This window comes from Ursus maritimus, unplaced genomic scaffold (assembly GCF_017311325.1).
Source record: "Ursus maritimus isolate PB19 unplaced genomic scaffold, ASM1731132v1 scaffold_9, whole genome shotgun sequence".
In the NCBI taxonomy this organism is placed as follows: domain Eukaryota; kingdom Metazoa; phylum Chordata; class Mammalia; order Carnivora; family Ursidae; genus Ursus; species Ursus maritimus.
The window spans coordinates 45,244,207-45,259,522 of NW_024427107.1; the positions used below are offsets into that span (position 1 = coordinate 45,244,207).

Consider the following 15,316-nt stretch of genomic DNA (forward strand, 5'->3'; position numbering starts at 1 on the left):
GTGCCTCATTATTTTCTTTTCATATAAACCTGGCAAAGAGTGAGGCAGAGAGACCATGTTGTGTGTGTGTGTGTACTTCCCTTGGAATGCTGAAGGTGGGGCATCTTAGCTCATTCCTTCATATCCGTTCTTGCAACTCAGAAGCCCCAGAAGCAACAGACGGTCTGTTAAAATTTATTTTATCCAAATCATCAAGAAACATCACACATCCGTACGTATTTTTAAAGGCTGACATGTGAAATAAGTTGACTGCCTATATTTATGACACAACTGCAAATGTTATTTGAGCAGTTGTAAGCCAGCGGACCAAGGCTAGGCCCCAGTGTGAGCAATAGGGCTCTATGAACGACAACGAAGAATCTCCATCAGCGGAGAAACGGGGCTTAGCCATTTAACTCTGGAATTGAAATGATTTCTTTCTAATAAAACTTCTGATTAAATAGAAGCTATATTCTGAGGAGGGTCAGATGTTTAGTCTGTCCAAAGAGAATCATAATTTTGTGGGATGGGAGCTCCAAGCCCCTTCCATTTATAGCATTCTTTGAGTCAGGACCAAAAGAACAAGAGCTCCTTGCTTTTCAAGTCTCTCTTCCAACTGCAGCTCAAGACTAGGGCAGGGCAGGCCCTGGAAAGTTATAGGGTTTGTCAAAGGGGAAATAAGATAGGGCAGAGCCCCTGTGTTGTGGCCTGGGACTGCCCCTTTCCAGAACGGGGATTCCAGTATGGCTGAAGGTTTAATTGAAGATCTAGTGCATTCCCAGTTCATGTGACCAACATATACCTTTTGAAGATCATAAGAAGTGTAGTGGGTTTCTAAGCTCAGCCATTAAAACATTTTTGTAATTAGGCAAGATGATGTCACCAATCTCTGGGGATCTGACACGGCCAACATAATCACAGATAACAAAAATCATGAGAGAAAAGTATCATGTTTCTCAAACAGAAAAAAGAGCTCAACTAGAAAGAAAATATAAGCTTCCATAATTCTCATTTACTGTTATCTTCAAAAGAAGTTCCATTAGAAGAGCCCCTTTTCAAAGAATATAGTCAATGTGGCTACCCCCATCCACTCAATGGAAATCATCCTCTACAGTCTTTAACATGGTGTGCGTTTGGCATTTTACAACTTCGCGATTGGTTTAAAAGGAACACTTCCCTTTCCAGTGTCAGCTTGAGATTGGTCAGTCCAGCAGTCACGAGCCTGAGCATCTTCCTTTTCCCTGTCACTGGAGAGATCTCTGGACTTCCTCTTGGTGGCTGAGAAGTTCCTTTATCGAAAAGGGGCAGCCAGAGCTAATGAGATGATGCCTGGGAGGTTCTCGAGCTCTTACAAGGTTGCAGGTATGAAAGACCATGGACAGGAGTTTTAATGAATAAAGCAGTTATTAAAGCTTCCTCAGCGAATCAAAAATTGTGTGATAATGTGTAGATCATTTGCGCATAAAAAGCGAGGATTCAGTCAATAAACCACACAATTTATTCTAATGAGAGAAAAGGAGAACTTATATTGAGTCCCTATATTGAGTATCAAGTACTTTCAGATGTGGTGACTCACTTAATGGGAGAAGCACCGTGTTCTAACGGCTACACACAAAACTGCCACAATTAGACTCCTGGTTTGGTCTACTCCATGACCTCAGGAAACATACTAAAATTTTTAAGCCTTGTTTTCTTTATGGGATTAACAACACTATCAACACTTAAAGGGCCAGGCACATATACCTGCAGGCACACAGCCCTCAAAATAAGTTTTTTTTAAATCACTGTTAAGTCTGTGAGGTAGGTATTGTTTTACAGATAAGGACAGAGGCTTAGAAAGCTTACATTATTTGATCAAGGTCAGTCCACACTAAGTGCAGCTGAGATCTATCGCCTCCCAGGTCTGCATGCTTTTCAGTATAACCAGAGCCTCCACTGTCTGATCCAGAACTGGGACATAAGCTAAAATAACAGATGAATTGCGAATAGTTCAATAAGGTGAAATATACAACTGACATCTGATCAAATACATCTCCACCCCCCAGGTCAGGGGTTCTACTAGAATACAGGAGAATCCAAGCCTAAACGTTCACTACAGAGTAAGAATTTGGGGATCCCTCCATTTTATTTTCTCCTAAACTTGAGTCACAGGCTAAAAGAACAGCCTGTACTGATGGAATTGTACTAACTAGGACTATCCAAAGTAAGTTACAGCTTTTTGCCAGCTTTCTGTGCCAGTGACCTAGAAACTATTCCAAAACCTATTTTTGTTTCTTAGGGGCTGAAATTTCAGTGAAACAGCCCAACCAACTCTGACCCAGAGTCTTCAAATTTAGAAATTAATCCCCAAAGAAAGGGAATATTAATTTTTATTGTGACAGAGAATAACCTTCTCCTAGCCCAGTTATAGGAATAACGAACGCTGCAATGCCACACTTCTAAATACTTGCCATTTACACCATAATGAGGCAAGAGAAGTAGGCTGACCATTATTCTTTCACCTCCAAAAAGGTTTTCTGGCTTATGGACACATACAAAAACGCACAAGTACTCTGTAGAGCTAACATTGCATGCCATATGATTTTAAAAGCACATAAAAGAATACTGTAAAAAAGAGGGGCACCTGGGTGGCACAGTGGTTAAGCGTCTCCCTTCGGCTCAGGGCGTGATCCCGGCATTATGGGATCGGGCCCCACATCAGGCTCCTCCGCTACGAGGCTGCTTCTTCCTCTCCCACTCCCCCTGCTTGTGTTCCCTCTCTCGCTGGCTGTCTCTATCTCTGTCATACAAATAAATAAAATCTTAAAAAAAAAAATACTGTAAAAAAGAGAAACAACTGAAATTTGCTGAAATAGATTTGTTCATAAAATAATATATGCACACATTAACTTGTGATGATTCCTACAAACAAAAAATTTATCCATTTAGTATTTTTTTTCTTCTCAAGAATAGATTAACTACTGTACATCTCAAATTGGAATTACCTTACGTCAGAGCTTATAATTAAACTGATCCTTAGACTAATTTGGACATGAACAAATAACCCAGATTAAAAACAAAACCTTTAAGAAGGAAAAGGGGGCAAGAAGAATCTACTGAACACCCCTAAGTGAGTGATTCCTAAGCAGATAAGTAATAGTTTTCTTCTGACTGTGGGTTATTCTCCTATCTTCACTCATTTCTCACTATTTTTTAAAAAATACTACCAGAGGTGTGGGAAAGGACACACGGGAACACGTACCGAACAGCTCACTTGACACGCATAAGACACGTCTGATACAGGAGAACGAAGCAGTGAACAGCCGTGTGAAGAACCACCGAGCAGGGCATTTTATAACTCGGGGCTTACATTACCAGTCCTGCTGCCATCAACCCACTACCTTGAATTAGAACTATACAGCAGACAACAGGATTGAAGAGACAGTTGTTCTAATAGAAAAAGTACTGTGGCTGACCAGCGAAAAATTGGCAACACTGTGCCTCCGATGGAAACTCTGGGGCCTTCTGCTTAGCTTCCCCACAGCATTTCCACGGTGTAAGGTGCTTTACAGAGAACGTACATTATCTGATGTGGAATTTTTTTTTTTTTTTTTGAGAAGAGAAAGATTTCTCAAAGTGTTTATCAAGAGCAGATGATAGGTTTATGGTGATTGTCCCATAAACAAATAGACTGGGGTTACAGAAAAATACATTCTTGGCTTATGACATGATCAATTTACTGATTAGATCAGTATTTTGGTTAACTATTGAAGTACACAAAACATCATGGCAAGAAAGTTTATATTTATGTATGTAACATCAGATACTTGTATTTTTAAATAACACTTCCAACAGCCTGTGGGGAGGCTGGAGATGTGGATAAGGGCAGGTGTGGTAGGAGTAACACACTAGATCTGGATTCACATAACCGTTCTGCCCCTTTCTTACTTGTGGGACCAGTCATTCCATCCTTTTTGGTCTTTTTCCCCTCCCTAGATGACTCCTAATGTCCCTTCATCTCTAAAATTTTGTGATTATAACTTGTTATAATGTTCATTTTTCAGGCTTCACGCACATGATTCATCAGAATGCTAGAAGAGAACCAAGACATTCGATTTCCATAATTTAGAATAATACCTGCTTATTCAGCAGAACTTAAATCCTTTTTTGGAACAGAGAGACATATGAATAAGGTAAACTGACAACTGCAGCTATGCCAGAAACCATAATTATATTTTGAATAGGAGGCAACAAACTATTGTTTCCCATTGCAAAAGGTCAGTGCATTTTCTGCTGTTAGTTTCCAGAAACTGACAGTTTTGCTGTGGTCCTATCAATTCATACTAATAAAAATATCTATGTAATTAACTATCATCCCCTATCATGATCCAAAAATAAATTAAGGGGCTTAAATAATACAGAATTGCATAAATAAAAAGTGAGGGAATTAGAAAAGGGAAGTAAGACTAAAGATAAGCATACAAAATAAGCCAGGAATGAAGTTCTAATAAACCACCATTAATGGCCTACATTACAACTGCTTCTAGTGGAACCCAAACCTGGCATTAAGCATTCCAGCATCCAGTGTGGAAGAGGAGGTCTACCTGATCAATTACATAATTCATAGAGAAAATAAGATGAAAGCAAAGCTCAGCGGAAATGCAGTTGCTTGCAGTTGAAGAAGCAAAAGCTCCTCTTCGGGGAGTCTTCATAAAGAATCGGGCCAACAGCATCCTCAGTAGATACAGTGGGCGGTACACAGGGCTAGTTCTCAAGACAATTCTTCCTTGAAAATGATGGCATCACAGCCATGCAGAGGGAGGCATCACAGCATGACAGTTAGGAGACCCCAGCCCTACACTGTCTGAGTGCAAATCCCAGCTCCGCTGTGTGACCTTGGGCACGTTATTCCTGCCTTAGTCTCTTTAATTGTGAGGTGGTGATAACAGCAGCAATTTGCAAAGATTAAGCAAGTTAACAAGCATTGTAGAGTGTTACTACTTCTTAATGAAGAGCTTAGTAAAAGTAAGTGGGGTGGGCACTGCCATAACACAATTCAGGATCTAGCTCTACACTAATCTGACTGGACCCCATAGCTTTTAGAACAGTGCTGCCCAAAAACCTGCGCTAGTCACTGCAACAGCCTCTTGAGGCTACTGAGCATTAGAAATGTGGCTAGTTTTGCTTTCAAATGTAAAATGGAGCTCGGTTTTAGGCTCATATAAATGTGCTAATGAAGAACTGAATTTCTAACTTAATTTAAATAACCACGAGTAACAACTAGTTACTGCACCAGATAGCACAGGATACAGAAATTTCAGAAAGTTTGAATATTACTGATCTACAAACATCTTCCAAGTAATATTCTCTAAATACCATTATAAGTTTTTGATGAGTATTTGGCAACAAGGACTCCGGATTATAGTCCTTGACATCTAACTGGAGTGTGGCCACCTCCGCCGCCAGGTAAACACAGCACCTACGCCTTGGGCTGTGGACCTATTTTTGATGTGCAAAGTCTAAGATGACTGAACAGAATGCCCACCTATCTGTGCTGTGAGGGAAGCTAAGGAGGTATCCACAGCAAGACCAAGATCATCCCTAGAAAACTGCTTTGAAGCTACTGCAGAGCACAAAGGAATGGGTTTGATCCCAAAGTTCTACTTCGAGCAGCACAGTTGGAACTGTTTGGACTTGACAATTTATTTTTATGTTCTTTAAAGATTTTATTTATTTATTCAAGAGAGAGTGACAGAGCACAAGTAGGGAGAGGGGCAAAAGGAGAGGGAGAAGCAGCTCCCTGCTAAGCAGGGAGCCCAACGTGGGGCTCGATCCCAGGACCCCAGGACCATGGTCTGAGCCGAAGGCAGACACTTAACCGATTGAGCCACCCAGGCACCCTGGATCTGAACAATTTTAAAGGGTAGTCTAACCAGATGCTGGCCTCATTTTCCCCCCAGTGTTCTATTAACTTTGAGAAATGCTATTTCCTGGTGTACCCTCTAAGATAAACTATTCGGAAAAGGTACATCAAGATGACTAAATGAGAGAAAGTATATATGAATAGAGTCCCAGATAAAAGTAACAATTGCTGAAATCAATAAAATGATTTCATATAAGTCACATAACATAAAGGCAAAATAAAGGGAAAGTAATTGATAATAAAACGTGTATTTCAATATATAAATGCTTAGGCACAGCCACATAAGAGGCAATAAAGTTATGAGCACCTATACACAGAATTGTGTTGGTGACTCAATTATCACCAGTAGCATTGGTAACAAGATTTTTTGAGACGGGTACAGTTCTTGGTCAAGTTTTAACAAAATAAAGTAGAATCTTCCCTCACTGATCTCATGGTTGTATTCCTGGAAAATTCAGTGGTTGTTAAAATTCTATAAAAAAATGGAGTTGGGTTTAAGGCTCAGGTAAGTTTTTTTTTTTTTTTTTAATGTTCAACAGAACATTCAAGAATCATAACATATGGAACAACTCTTTGTTGTGCTAAACCTTCCCATGTACTGTGGGACATGAAACATCTCTGGCCCCTGCCTACTAATTGCCAGCAGTACCTCCAATCATTTCTAAAACCATTGCTCCAAGCCAATCAGAGGAGTTCTATCACTCCTGCCCTCACCAATAACTGGCTCATCAATCCAGGCTTCACTGTCCAGTGCATGGCTGTGGCTGGTTTGAGAATAGGGAACATGACATAATGTCAGCCAATGAAACACAGAGGAAGTTTGCTGGGGGCCTGGCAGGAAGTCTTCTAGGAGAAAACCACAGGAAAGACAGTCTCTTTCTTTTTCTCTTCATGGTTACAAATGGATGTGAGGCCTGAACATTCTAAACTCATCTCAGAACCAGCTGGAGGATGAAGTGAACAAGCAGGAAGGCAGAGCCAGAAGCACAGGAAAACTGAGGTAAAGTTCGACTGTCACCCTTGGGGATCTACTCTACCTCTAGACTTCCAGTTACATATATCAGTAATTTCCTATGGTTTAAACCACTTTTAATTTGGATTTTGGTTTCCTGCAGCTGAAAGCACTTTGATACATACACGAACAACTTCACAAGACAAAGAATAAGGCCTGGTTTAAAAAAAAAAAAAAAAAGCCAAACCAAAACAACAACAGGTGAATATTGTTCCTGGACTTCTATACCAAGTATACTTTTTTTTTTTTTTTTAACCTGTGGTAAATGAGCCTGCATGCTCTTATGTAAAAGGAGTTACACCGTTCACGAATGTGCAGTTCTTCTATCAAGCGACAGGCATACTGTGGAAGAAGAATGACCAACACAGTTCACAGATGTAGCCTGTTAGAACACGAGAAAGGTAAAAAGCTATTTAATCTGAAAAGAGAAAATATAGCTACAGGTAAAAAAGTAACGCTGTCAGCATGTAGGTACAAAAAGTTCTACACAACATAGGAGGCACCGTTGACAAATGGGCAGTAACATGGATTAAGCCCCTGCTCTCAAGAAGCTTGTAACGAGAGACAAATGAAACAAACAAACAAGCAAACATGTTTATTCAGTATGGTAAGTCATGAGGAAATAAGAGGCAGAGAAGTGGGCTGTCAAGGTGAACTTTCTTCTGAACATGCCAGAGTTAGACCTTTAATTTTAAAGGCTGGTAATACTGAGAGGATGTGGGCAATGGCACAGTATAGAAGGAGCAAAAGTTTTAAGAATGTGGGTGGAAAATTTAGTAATGTACTCCTGTGATGGCAGCAGGCAAGGTTCTAGATGACTCCACTGTCAGGTGCATGACAGAGAGTGGGGCAGAAGGAAAAAAGAAGCTTATAATCGGGACAGAGCCTCAGATTGGAATCCCTGTTCCACTATGTCCTATCTGTCTGACTTTGGACAAGTCACAACCCTCCCTGTGTCAGTTTTCTCACTTTACAAAATGGAAAAACATAGCTTGGGTCGGGGGACCAACCGATGGCATGAGATGAGGCACGTTAAGTAAAATACGCAATAGAAAGGTGCTTGATCATGGTAGTTATTATCACTTTTGAATCCACAAGCAATTCACCCAAATTAGTTTCAGAGCACTTACTAGGCAAACATATGTGAAATTCAATATACCTGCTACATCAGGTTTGAAAAAAACTTTTTTTTTAACAGGCACTTGCAACCTATTACAAAGAGCCCTAAATTAAAACAATGACACACTAAGGAAATGGGTTGTGATTAAGAGACTATAAATGCATTTATTGGTAGTATTACTGAATGCTGAATGCAGACATTAAAATACAAAGAAATCAGCACTTAAAATCTTTAAAAAATGCAGTATCTTTACATATATGTTAACCGATTCTGCTTATCTATTTAGATTTACAAACATAAAGCGAATCCCAAAGCTTTCATTCTGAATATACTCTGATTTTGAGTTCTAGTATTCTCCATTCTAAAGTTGCCTTTTACTTTGCTGTATTTTACCAAGTATGATTTATTTTCTTTCTACCCTAAAAACAAGACTCTGTGAGCTGATCCTGAAGCAGTCAGTTAAATCAGGAATTTTTAAACAGCTCTTTTAGAGAGGATAAAGCCACATGAAAGAAAACACCTCAATCCTACATATATAAATACAAGAGAAAATATCAAGAAGCAACAAGAATCACAGAAATGCCAATCCTACTCTAAACTATAATTTCTAACTCTAGCAACAATTCAATTAGTAGTAGCTTAGGTGCCTTTGTTCTAAAAAATAAAACCATTAGTTCTTTTCGCTACAATTTTCTGACTATACCCTGAATAATTATCAACTCTTCATGTACTTTTTAAAAACTCAAGAGTATGATTTATACATAACAGAATCATTAACAAAAGAGGCCTTCAAACATACTGCTGAAAGCTGCAATATAGTCTGGGGACCAGATTTCAATTTACATAGTATCACCATCCGCAAAGAGTTTACGGCACCCAGGACAGCAGTGCTCAGCACAGTAACCTTAGGAATGCTCCATCCGTTATTGCATCAGAGAATTCCTGACACGGATGAGACTGTTAGGACAACTCTAAAGGGGCCTCTAAACAGGATTGCATGTAAAATGAAATAATTATGAACTATGCTACAGTTGTGACAACACAGTTAGCCTGCAGAACTGAATTTTTCACAACAACAGCACTACAGAATTACAGTGACAGATGTCAGAATTATCTCTCCCTGCTAACTACTGAGTAGAAAAAGAGTTTTCTGACTATATTTTTGATGAACGGGAGATCTCTGATATAAACATTAGGGGAAACAGGAAAGTGAACAAAATGAACTCAAGTTCTTTTTTCACAGATATTAACAACAAGCAAAGCAGTTAACAAAAAAGAAAGCCAAAATTAGCCTATAAACAAATAAATATAAGATCAAATCAATCATTTTTGAAGAAAATACAGCTCATTTTCAAAAGTTCTGTTCAGTTTGTCACTAGACTTGAAAATATTTAAATAAACCAAACACATTCCCACAATACTGATTTGCTATACGGGATGTAAAAAAAGCACTTCAAGTTTTAAGCTTAATGTTTCATTCTCTCCCCCTATTCCCAGAAAAGAAGAAGAAAAAGAAAAAAAGGGGCTCTTGCAAAAATAAACAAAACTCAAATCCACCAACTAACAAAAAGTAATCACAGAAAACCTTTCTCTTTTTGAATACTGCACTTTAGTTGGTCCCATATTAGGATAAGGTTTCTGTAGCAAGGACTCCCTAGTCTCTTCCTTTATCTTTCATTCTTCAGTCACCTCCATGTTTTTATCAAACAAGGCTATGTGAAGGCTTTCCTAACAAGTCGGGCTGAGTCAGAGGTAGCTTTAGGATGAAGTATACTTGACTACGGTATGTGGTTAGTTCAAATGAACACGTCGTTTGAAAAGGATTACAATACATAAAAATGCACAAAGACTGTACAGCCCTCACTGCCTTGCACTAAGAGAAAACGTTTGAGAAACTCAGAAGGAATAGCGGAAGCCAGGAAAGAGGCACCGGCCCCATCCCCATGGGCTCCTTTAATGCACCAGTTCAGGCTGGTTCTCCACAAAGGGGAGCACCCCGCTCACGTAGTACGCAATGCCAAGAGATAGCAAAGCAATGACAAAGATTAAGAGCAACACCCTCCAGAAGCCCAGGTCCTCGACAAACTCCTGCCATGTGGTTCGGAAGCTGGATAGGACTCCTTCCCCTTGCTGCAGGTTGGGATTGAGGAGAGAATGGCTTTCCATGGCACTGTGAAAGGAGCAAAGACAAAGGAAAGGGGCATGAACAACACATTCTACCCATTTCAGAAAGATACAACAGCAACCGCGTTACTTAGAAAAGACAAGACTCAACACTTACAAGAAGAAAACCAACAATATGTGCTCTCATACATCCATGTACTGATGTATGTATCTGCATATATCTGGACAGTCTTCAACTGTCAATTAAGCCACAATGATTATGTTTCTTGGTTTAGTATGCAGCAGAGTCAGAGTTAAAAATCCTTTTCTAATGAAAAGGTCCCAAGCAGAAGTCTTGACTGTAGGTCAAATGAGTTGTTTCAAACTCCTAGTATCTAAGTAACCAAATTTTGGTTACTTTAAATTTAGAAGAATTCAAAACAAAGATTCATATTTTAAGAATTTATGTTAACGAAAATAAGCAAAGATGGGTAAATCTAAAAATGATTTTTAGATTCACTTTTATACAGTGTGTGAATCTTAAAGTTAAAAAGGGAATTTTCATTAACTTAAGTTCAATTATCTGACCAATGAAGGAATTACTTCTTTTAACTATAATCCTCTAAACACGGACACTTAGCTCAGTCTGTTGTACATCTGAACAGGCCCAGTCATTAGGAATTCTTCTTACTAGCTTCCTCCCCCTGGTTGTAGTTCTATCTTTTACAATAATACAAAACAAGTTTATTTCGCTTCTGCATAAAGGCTAAATCTAGTTGAAAATAAGGTTGCACAAGCACCATAAAAACAATGATTCTTGATTCTGGTTTTCAGAACTCTAGCAAGGAAAAATATGACCCTTACAAGTAGAAAACAGGACATCTGACTTTGGTATGTGGACGACCACACTGTGATGAATTCAAAGCTCGGAGGGATTAGCACCTACAATTATGTCACAACATGTAGGTCCAATAACAGGGTATCATTTAGATTAAAGCCACAATGACCATAATCCTATGTATCAAGTATCTATTGCTTATAAAAGGTCATTTACCACCCTTCCTAACCCCCTTCTCTTCATATTCTTCCAACCATCTGGGCACAGAACAATGGAAACAGAATAAAACAGTGTCTTACAGTCTGGTTTATCACGCAAAAACTGGCATTTTTATTTAACCTACAATTTTACTTTACTTCTTGACACTTAGCCAGACGTCCTGCAGCATTTACTAGTATTAGAGGTCTTCTCTAATCATAGGATGCTGAGTTCCTAAATGGGCCACTCTGCATGACATCCAAGCTTTTCTTCCTTCTATATTAAAATGTTTATTCTCTAAATAAGAAAAGACATTTTCAGTGGGAGTCTACATGAATACAAAAATTTTAGAAAACTGAAGCAAGTTGAAAAATAAGATTGGAACTTTGAGAAGGTTTAAACACATAATACCATGAACAGATAAAGAAGTCCAGGAGAGGTGAATTTTGACTTGTATGAAATGTGTTGACTATGTCCGAGTTGATGTGATCTCATATTCAAAGATGTTAGATATAAAATCAGAATTCAGCTGAGCAATCTCTAGCTCACGAAGCTCTGCCGATCATAATTTTCTATAATGACCTTACCCAGTGAAATGTTTTCTACTGGACGTGCGTGTGCAATATTTTTTTTGTACATGTGTCATCTATGCAGTCTTTGTCATTCTATACCCACAAATTTAAAAATAACTAAATTAAATTTAGGATATATGGGGGAGTGGGAAAATATTTTTCATCATCTTGATTTATAGGCCCTTAAGTTATGCTATGTCTCAGAGAATCCTAAGAGTGATGGAAAATACTAAGTACATTCAAAACTTGCTTTATGTTCTGGTAATCATCACACAGCTTTGCCACAATGCCACGTACTAGCCAATCCCATTAAGATTTATTCCCTAACTTTTTCTATTGGCATAATTCACATATAAAATTCATCTTGTACAATTCAGTGGGTTTTTTTTTAGTATATTGACAAAGTTATGCAACCATCTCCACTGATTTCAGAACATTTTAATCACCTCTATAATCAACTCTGTATTCTTTAGCAGTCACTTCCCATTGCCCCTTCCACCAGCTCCTGGCAACCACTAACCTACTTTCTTTTTGCCAATTCTGAACACTTCATATAAACGGAATTACACAATATATGGCTTTTTTGACCAGCTTCTTTCATGGAGGATGCTTTTAAAGCTCATCCACGTTGTAGCACATATCAGTAGTTCATTCCTTTTTATGGTGGAATATTCCACTAGATGCACGGATGACATTTTGTTTATCCATTTATCAGTTGATGGACTTTTGGGTGGTTACCACCTTTGGGCTATTATAAATAATACTGCTATAAACGTTCGTGTACAATTTTTGCGTGAACCCATGTTTTCAATTTTCTTGGGTACATACCTGAAGTGGAATTGTTGGGTCATATGGTAACTTTGTGTGGCTTTTTGAGAACTATTGTTTTCCTAAGCAGCTACTCTACATTCCCACCAGCACTGTACGAGGGTTCCAGTTTCTCCACATCCTTTCCAATACTTGTTGTCGTTCCATCTTTTTGATTACAGCCATCCTACTGGTATGAAGTGGTAACTCGCTATGGCTTTGCTATGCATTTCTCTAACGACCAACGATGCTGTCTTTAAGTTTTTAAATTTAAACTTCAACTACCACATGTCTACCATGATATTGAGAGGCAGGAGTAAGATAGGGCAACCAGGTAGTACAAGTATTAGTAATTCAATTTTTTAAGAACTGGCTTTACACAATGCTATAAATACAAATTCTTATGCTGAAGGACATGACAGGTATGTGAAAGAAGCAGGATTAATATTTCATACGGAGCAGCTCAAACGACTATTTCTCCTACTTAGTAAGTAATCACAACCTAGGCAAAATAAAAGTTAAAAGTATGTTTCTGATAAGGAGGTGCCAAGAAACTGGGTATTCACAAAATATAGCAAGCAAGGTCCCCAGAACATACCAAGCAAAAACACATTCTTGGACATTTTTCATGGTAAAGAAGCTTAAAGTATTTATGAAAACAAATTTCAAGTTATTTTGGAAGAACACGATCTTTAACAAATAACAGAAAACTCAATGTTATCATATTGCTTATGGCATTCTGTCAATTGAGAGTACACAGGTGAAAGAAAAAGGGCTTGCAATATATCTCGGACTTCTTGCTTATTTTATCTACTTGTCAGCTTTTAGTGATAACTCATGAGGAGCAAGCACTGTTCTAGAAGTAAAACTTTAATTTCTTTGGGCAGTAGTAAGTTCTTGAAAGTATCTAAACAAATAGTTCTAAGCTTGAGAATGGAATTCATGGTTCCCAAAGAGTACACTGGCCAACACATGAAGAGAAAGGAAAGCAATCACCGGTACAAAGGAATCAAATTAAGGGTCAACTATAAAAAAAACAGACGACTTCAATTAGAACTCACAGAAACACTGATCCCAGCAGTCTAAGTGGACCATATGATCCTATTTCCAAGTCCTAATCAGTCAAGCTACTAGGTCAACAGCTAATGAGGGCCCTTGAAATATATTCCACTGAAAATTTTGGGAGGAGACAATAGTAGGTTCATCATCTGTCCTACCTTGTAATTATCTGTAATGCTGAATCTCTGTTGCAAACAACCAGACTCCACGCTAGTACAACTCAGTCTGGACTACGGACTTCGCCTGTTGAGCTAGTGAGGCCAGGAGAAAAGACGATTTGTCACCTTTTCAGAGCTCCCTGAACCATGCTATAAACTGTTTCTGGATGAGAAATGATGAGATACTGAAGGCCCCATCTGTCACTCCATCTTAGCTCTAGTTACTTACAGGAGCCCAAATTTCATTTGTTCCAACTCATGGGGAAGTTAGTTTCACTTTCACATTCCTGAATTGTGTGTTAAATATTCATTTCTCTCCTCCTATTTTACTTTTCCTCAGTACTCCACTTTCCTGCCTTTGAAATGGTCTTTTCGGTCTTTTCTAATGTTGTCTATGTTTCTAGCCTTACTTATCCTTCTCCTCCTTTCCACAATTCTGTTTGTGGCCGGCACTTAAAATTCTCAAACTCCTGCTTCCTTCCCTCATATTCACCTCTTAACCACCTCTTCTCCCTTCTGCTGACAATACTGCAGGCTTCCTTGCACAGGGACTAAGCATGTGGGCATGTAGAACTTTCTGTTAACAGCTTCTCAATTGTAATCTGGAGCCATACGGACCTATATAAAGTTCAAATAAAGTATCAAAGCTCTGTACTTGAAAGCAAATAAATAGAAAGCTCACAAAGTTGCCATAAAAGATCCAAAGACTTAAAGTGACTTGCCCTTTAAAAAATTACATTGTTAGGTACCTTTCACTCTCAGCTGTCTGCATGGTCTCCAGTTTTGAGTGAGTTCCTCTGTTAAATCCTTTTACCTCTTGTTCTTCCAAAGACTCCAGCAATCGGATAACATCTTTATTCACTCCTCTGCGCTTTGCCAGAACCAAGGGTGTAGCACCTTGATGATTGCTAAAACAAGTTCATAAACACAAAGAGGTCATCATAACAGTTGGATTACAGCATTAGTACACACTTGTGTAGATCTCAGTGACAAAGGCATGGGCCGAGTTAACTCGAAGCCCAGAGCAGAACCAATGGTTGAACTGGAACTTGAATTTTGAGTTAAGCTATTTTTTTCCTTACAGGGAAAAAGGAAAAAGAATATATATGCAAAAGAGTAAGTAAATGAGAATAAATAAAAGAAAAAGAGGGCATTTTCTTAGAAATTAACTGCAAAGTTCTAGATTCTAGATTCATTCTTACCTGACATTTACATTTTATGGCAACAGAGCATATTTTAAAAAAAACAAAAAACAGAAACAAAGTCTAATTAAAAACAAATAAAAGCCCAAAGAACCAAATAAGCTACTTTGGTTCACCTGGCTATTTAACACTAATAAGAGAAGACAGCCAAGTAACATCGAATCCCATAGCCAATTCCCACCACATTTGTCTATCACATTTGCTGTCTTTTTCAGATTTAGTGACAGTAGAGCATCAATAAATCAAGGCAACAAGTGTAGTTTAAAGGTCAAGCTCAGTTTTAAAGATGGTCTCACATCTTTCCCACTCTAGAGACAAGGTATCATTAAAACAAACACTACTTCTACAAACTGTTCAGTATAAAAA

General features: G+C 38.5%; 1 protein-coding gene across 1 annotated transcript in view; it reads right to left on the reverse strand.

Annotated features, from left to right (window-relative positions):
* Window positions 1-8,151: 8,151 nt before the first annotated feature.
* Window positions 8,152-15,316, reverse strand: part of ANKRD46 (ankyrin repeat domain 46) — a 33,831-nt gene continuing 26,666 nt past the window's right edge. Inside the window, exons 4-5 of the mRNA XM_008689208.2 lie at window positions 14,498-14,656; window positions 8,152-10,183 (exon numbers count right to left, since the gene is read on the reverse strand). Of these exons, the coding sequence (XP_008687430.1) occupies window positions 9,967-10,183; window positions 14,498-14,656 (376 nt within the window). The 3' untranslated portion in view covers window positions 8,152-9,966. The remainder of the gene's footprint in view (window positions 10,184-14,497; window positions 14,657-15,316) is intronic.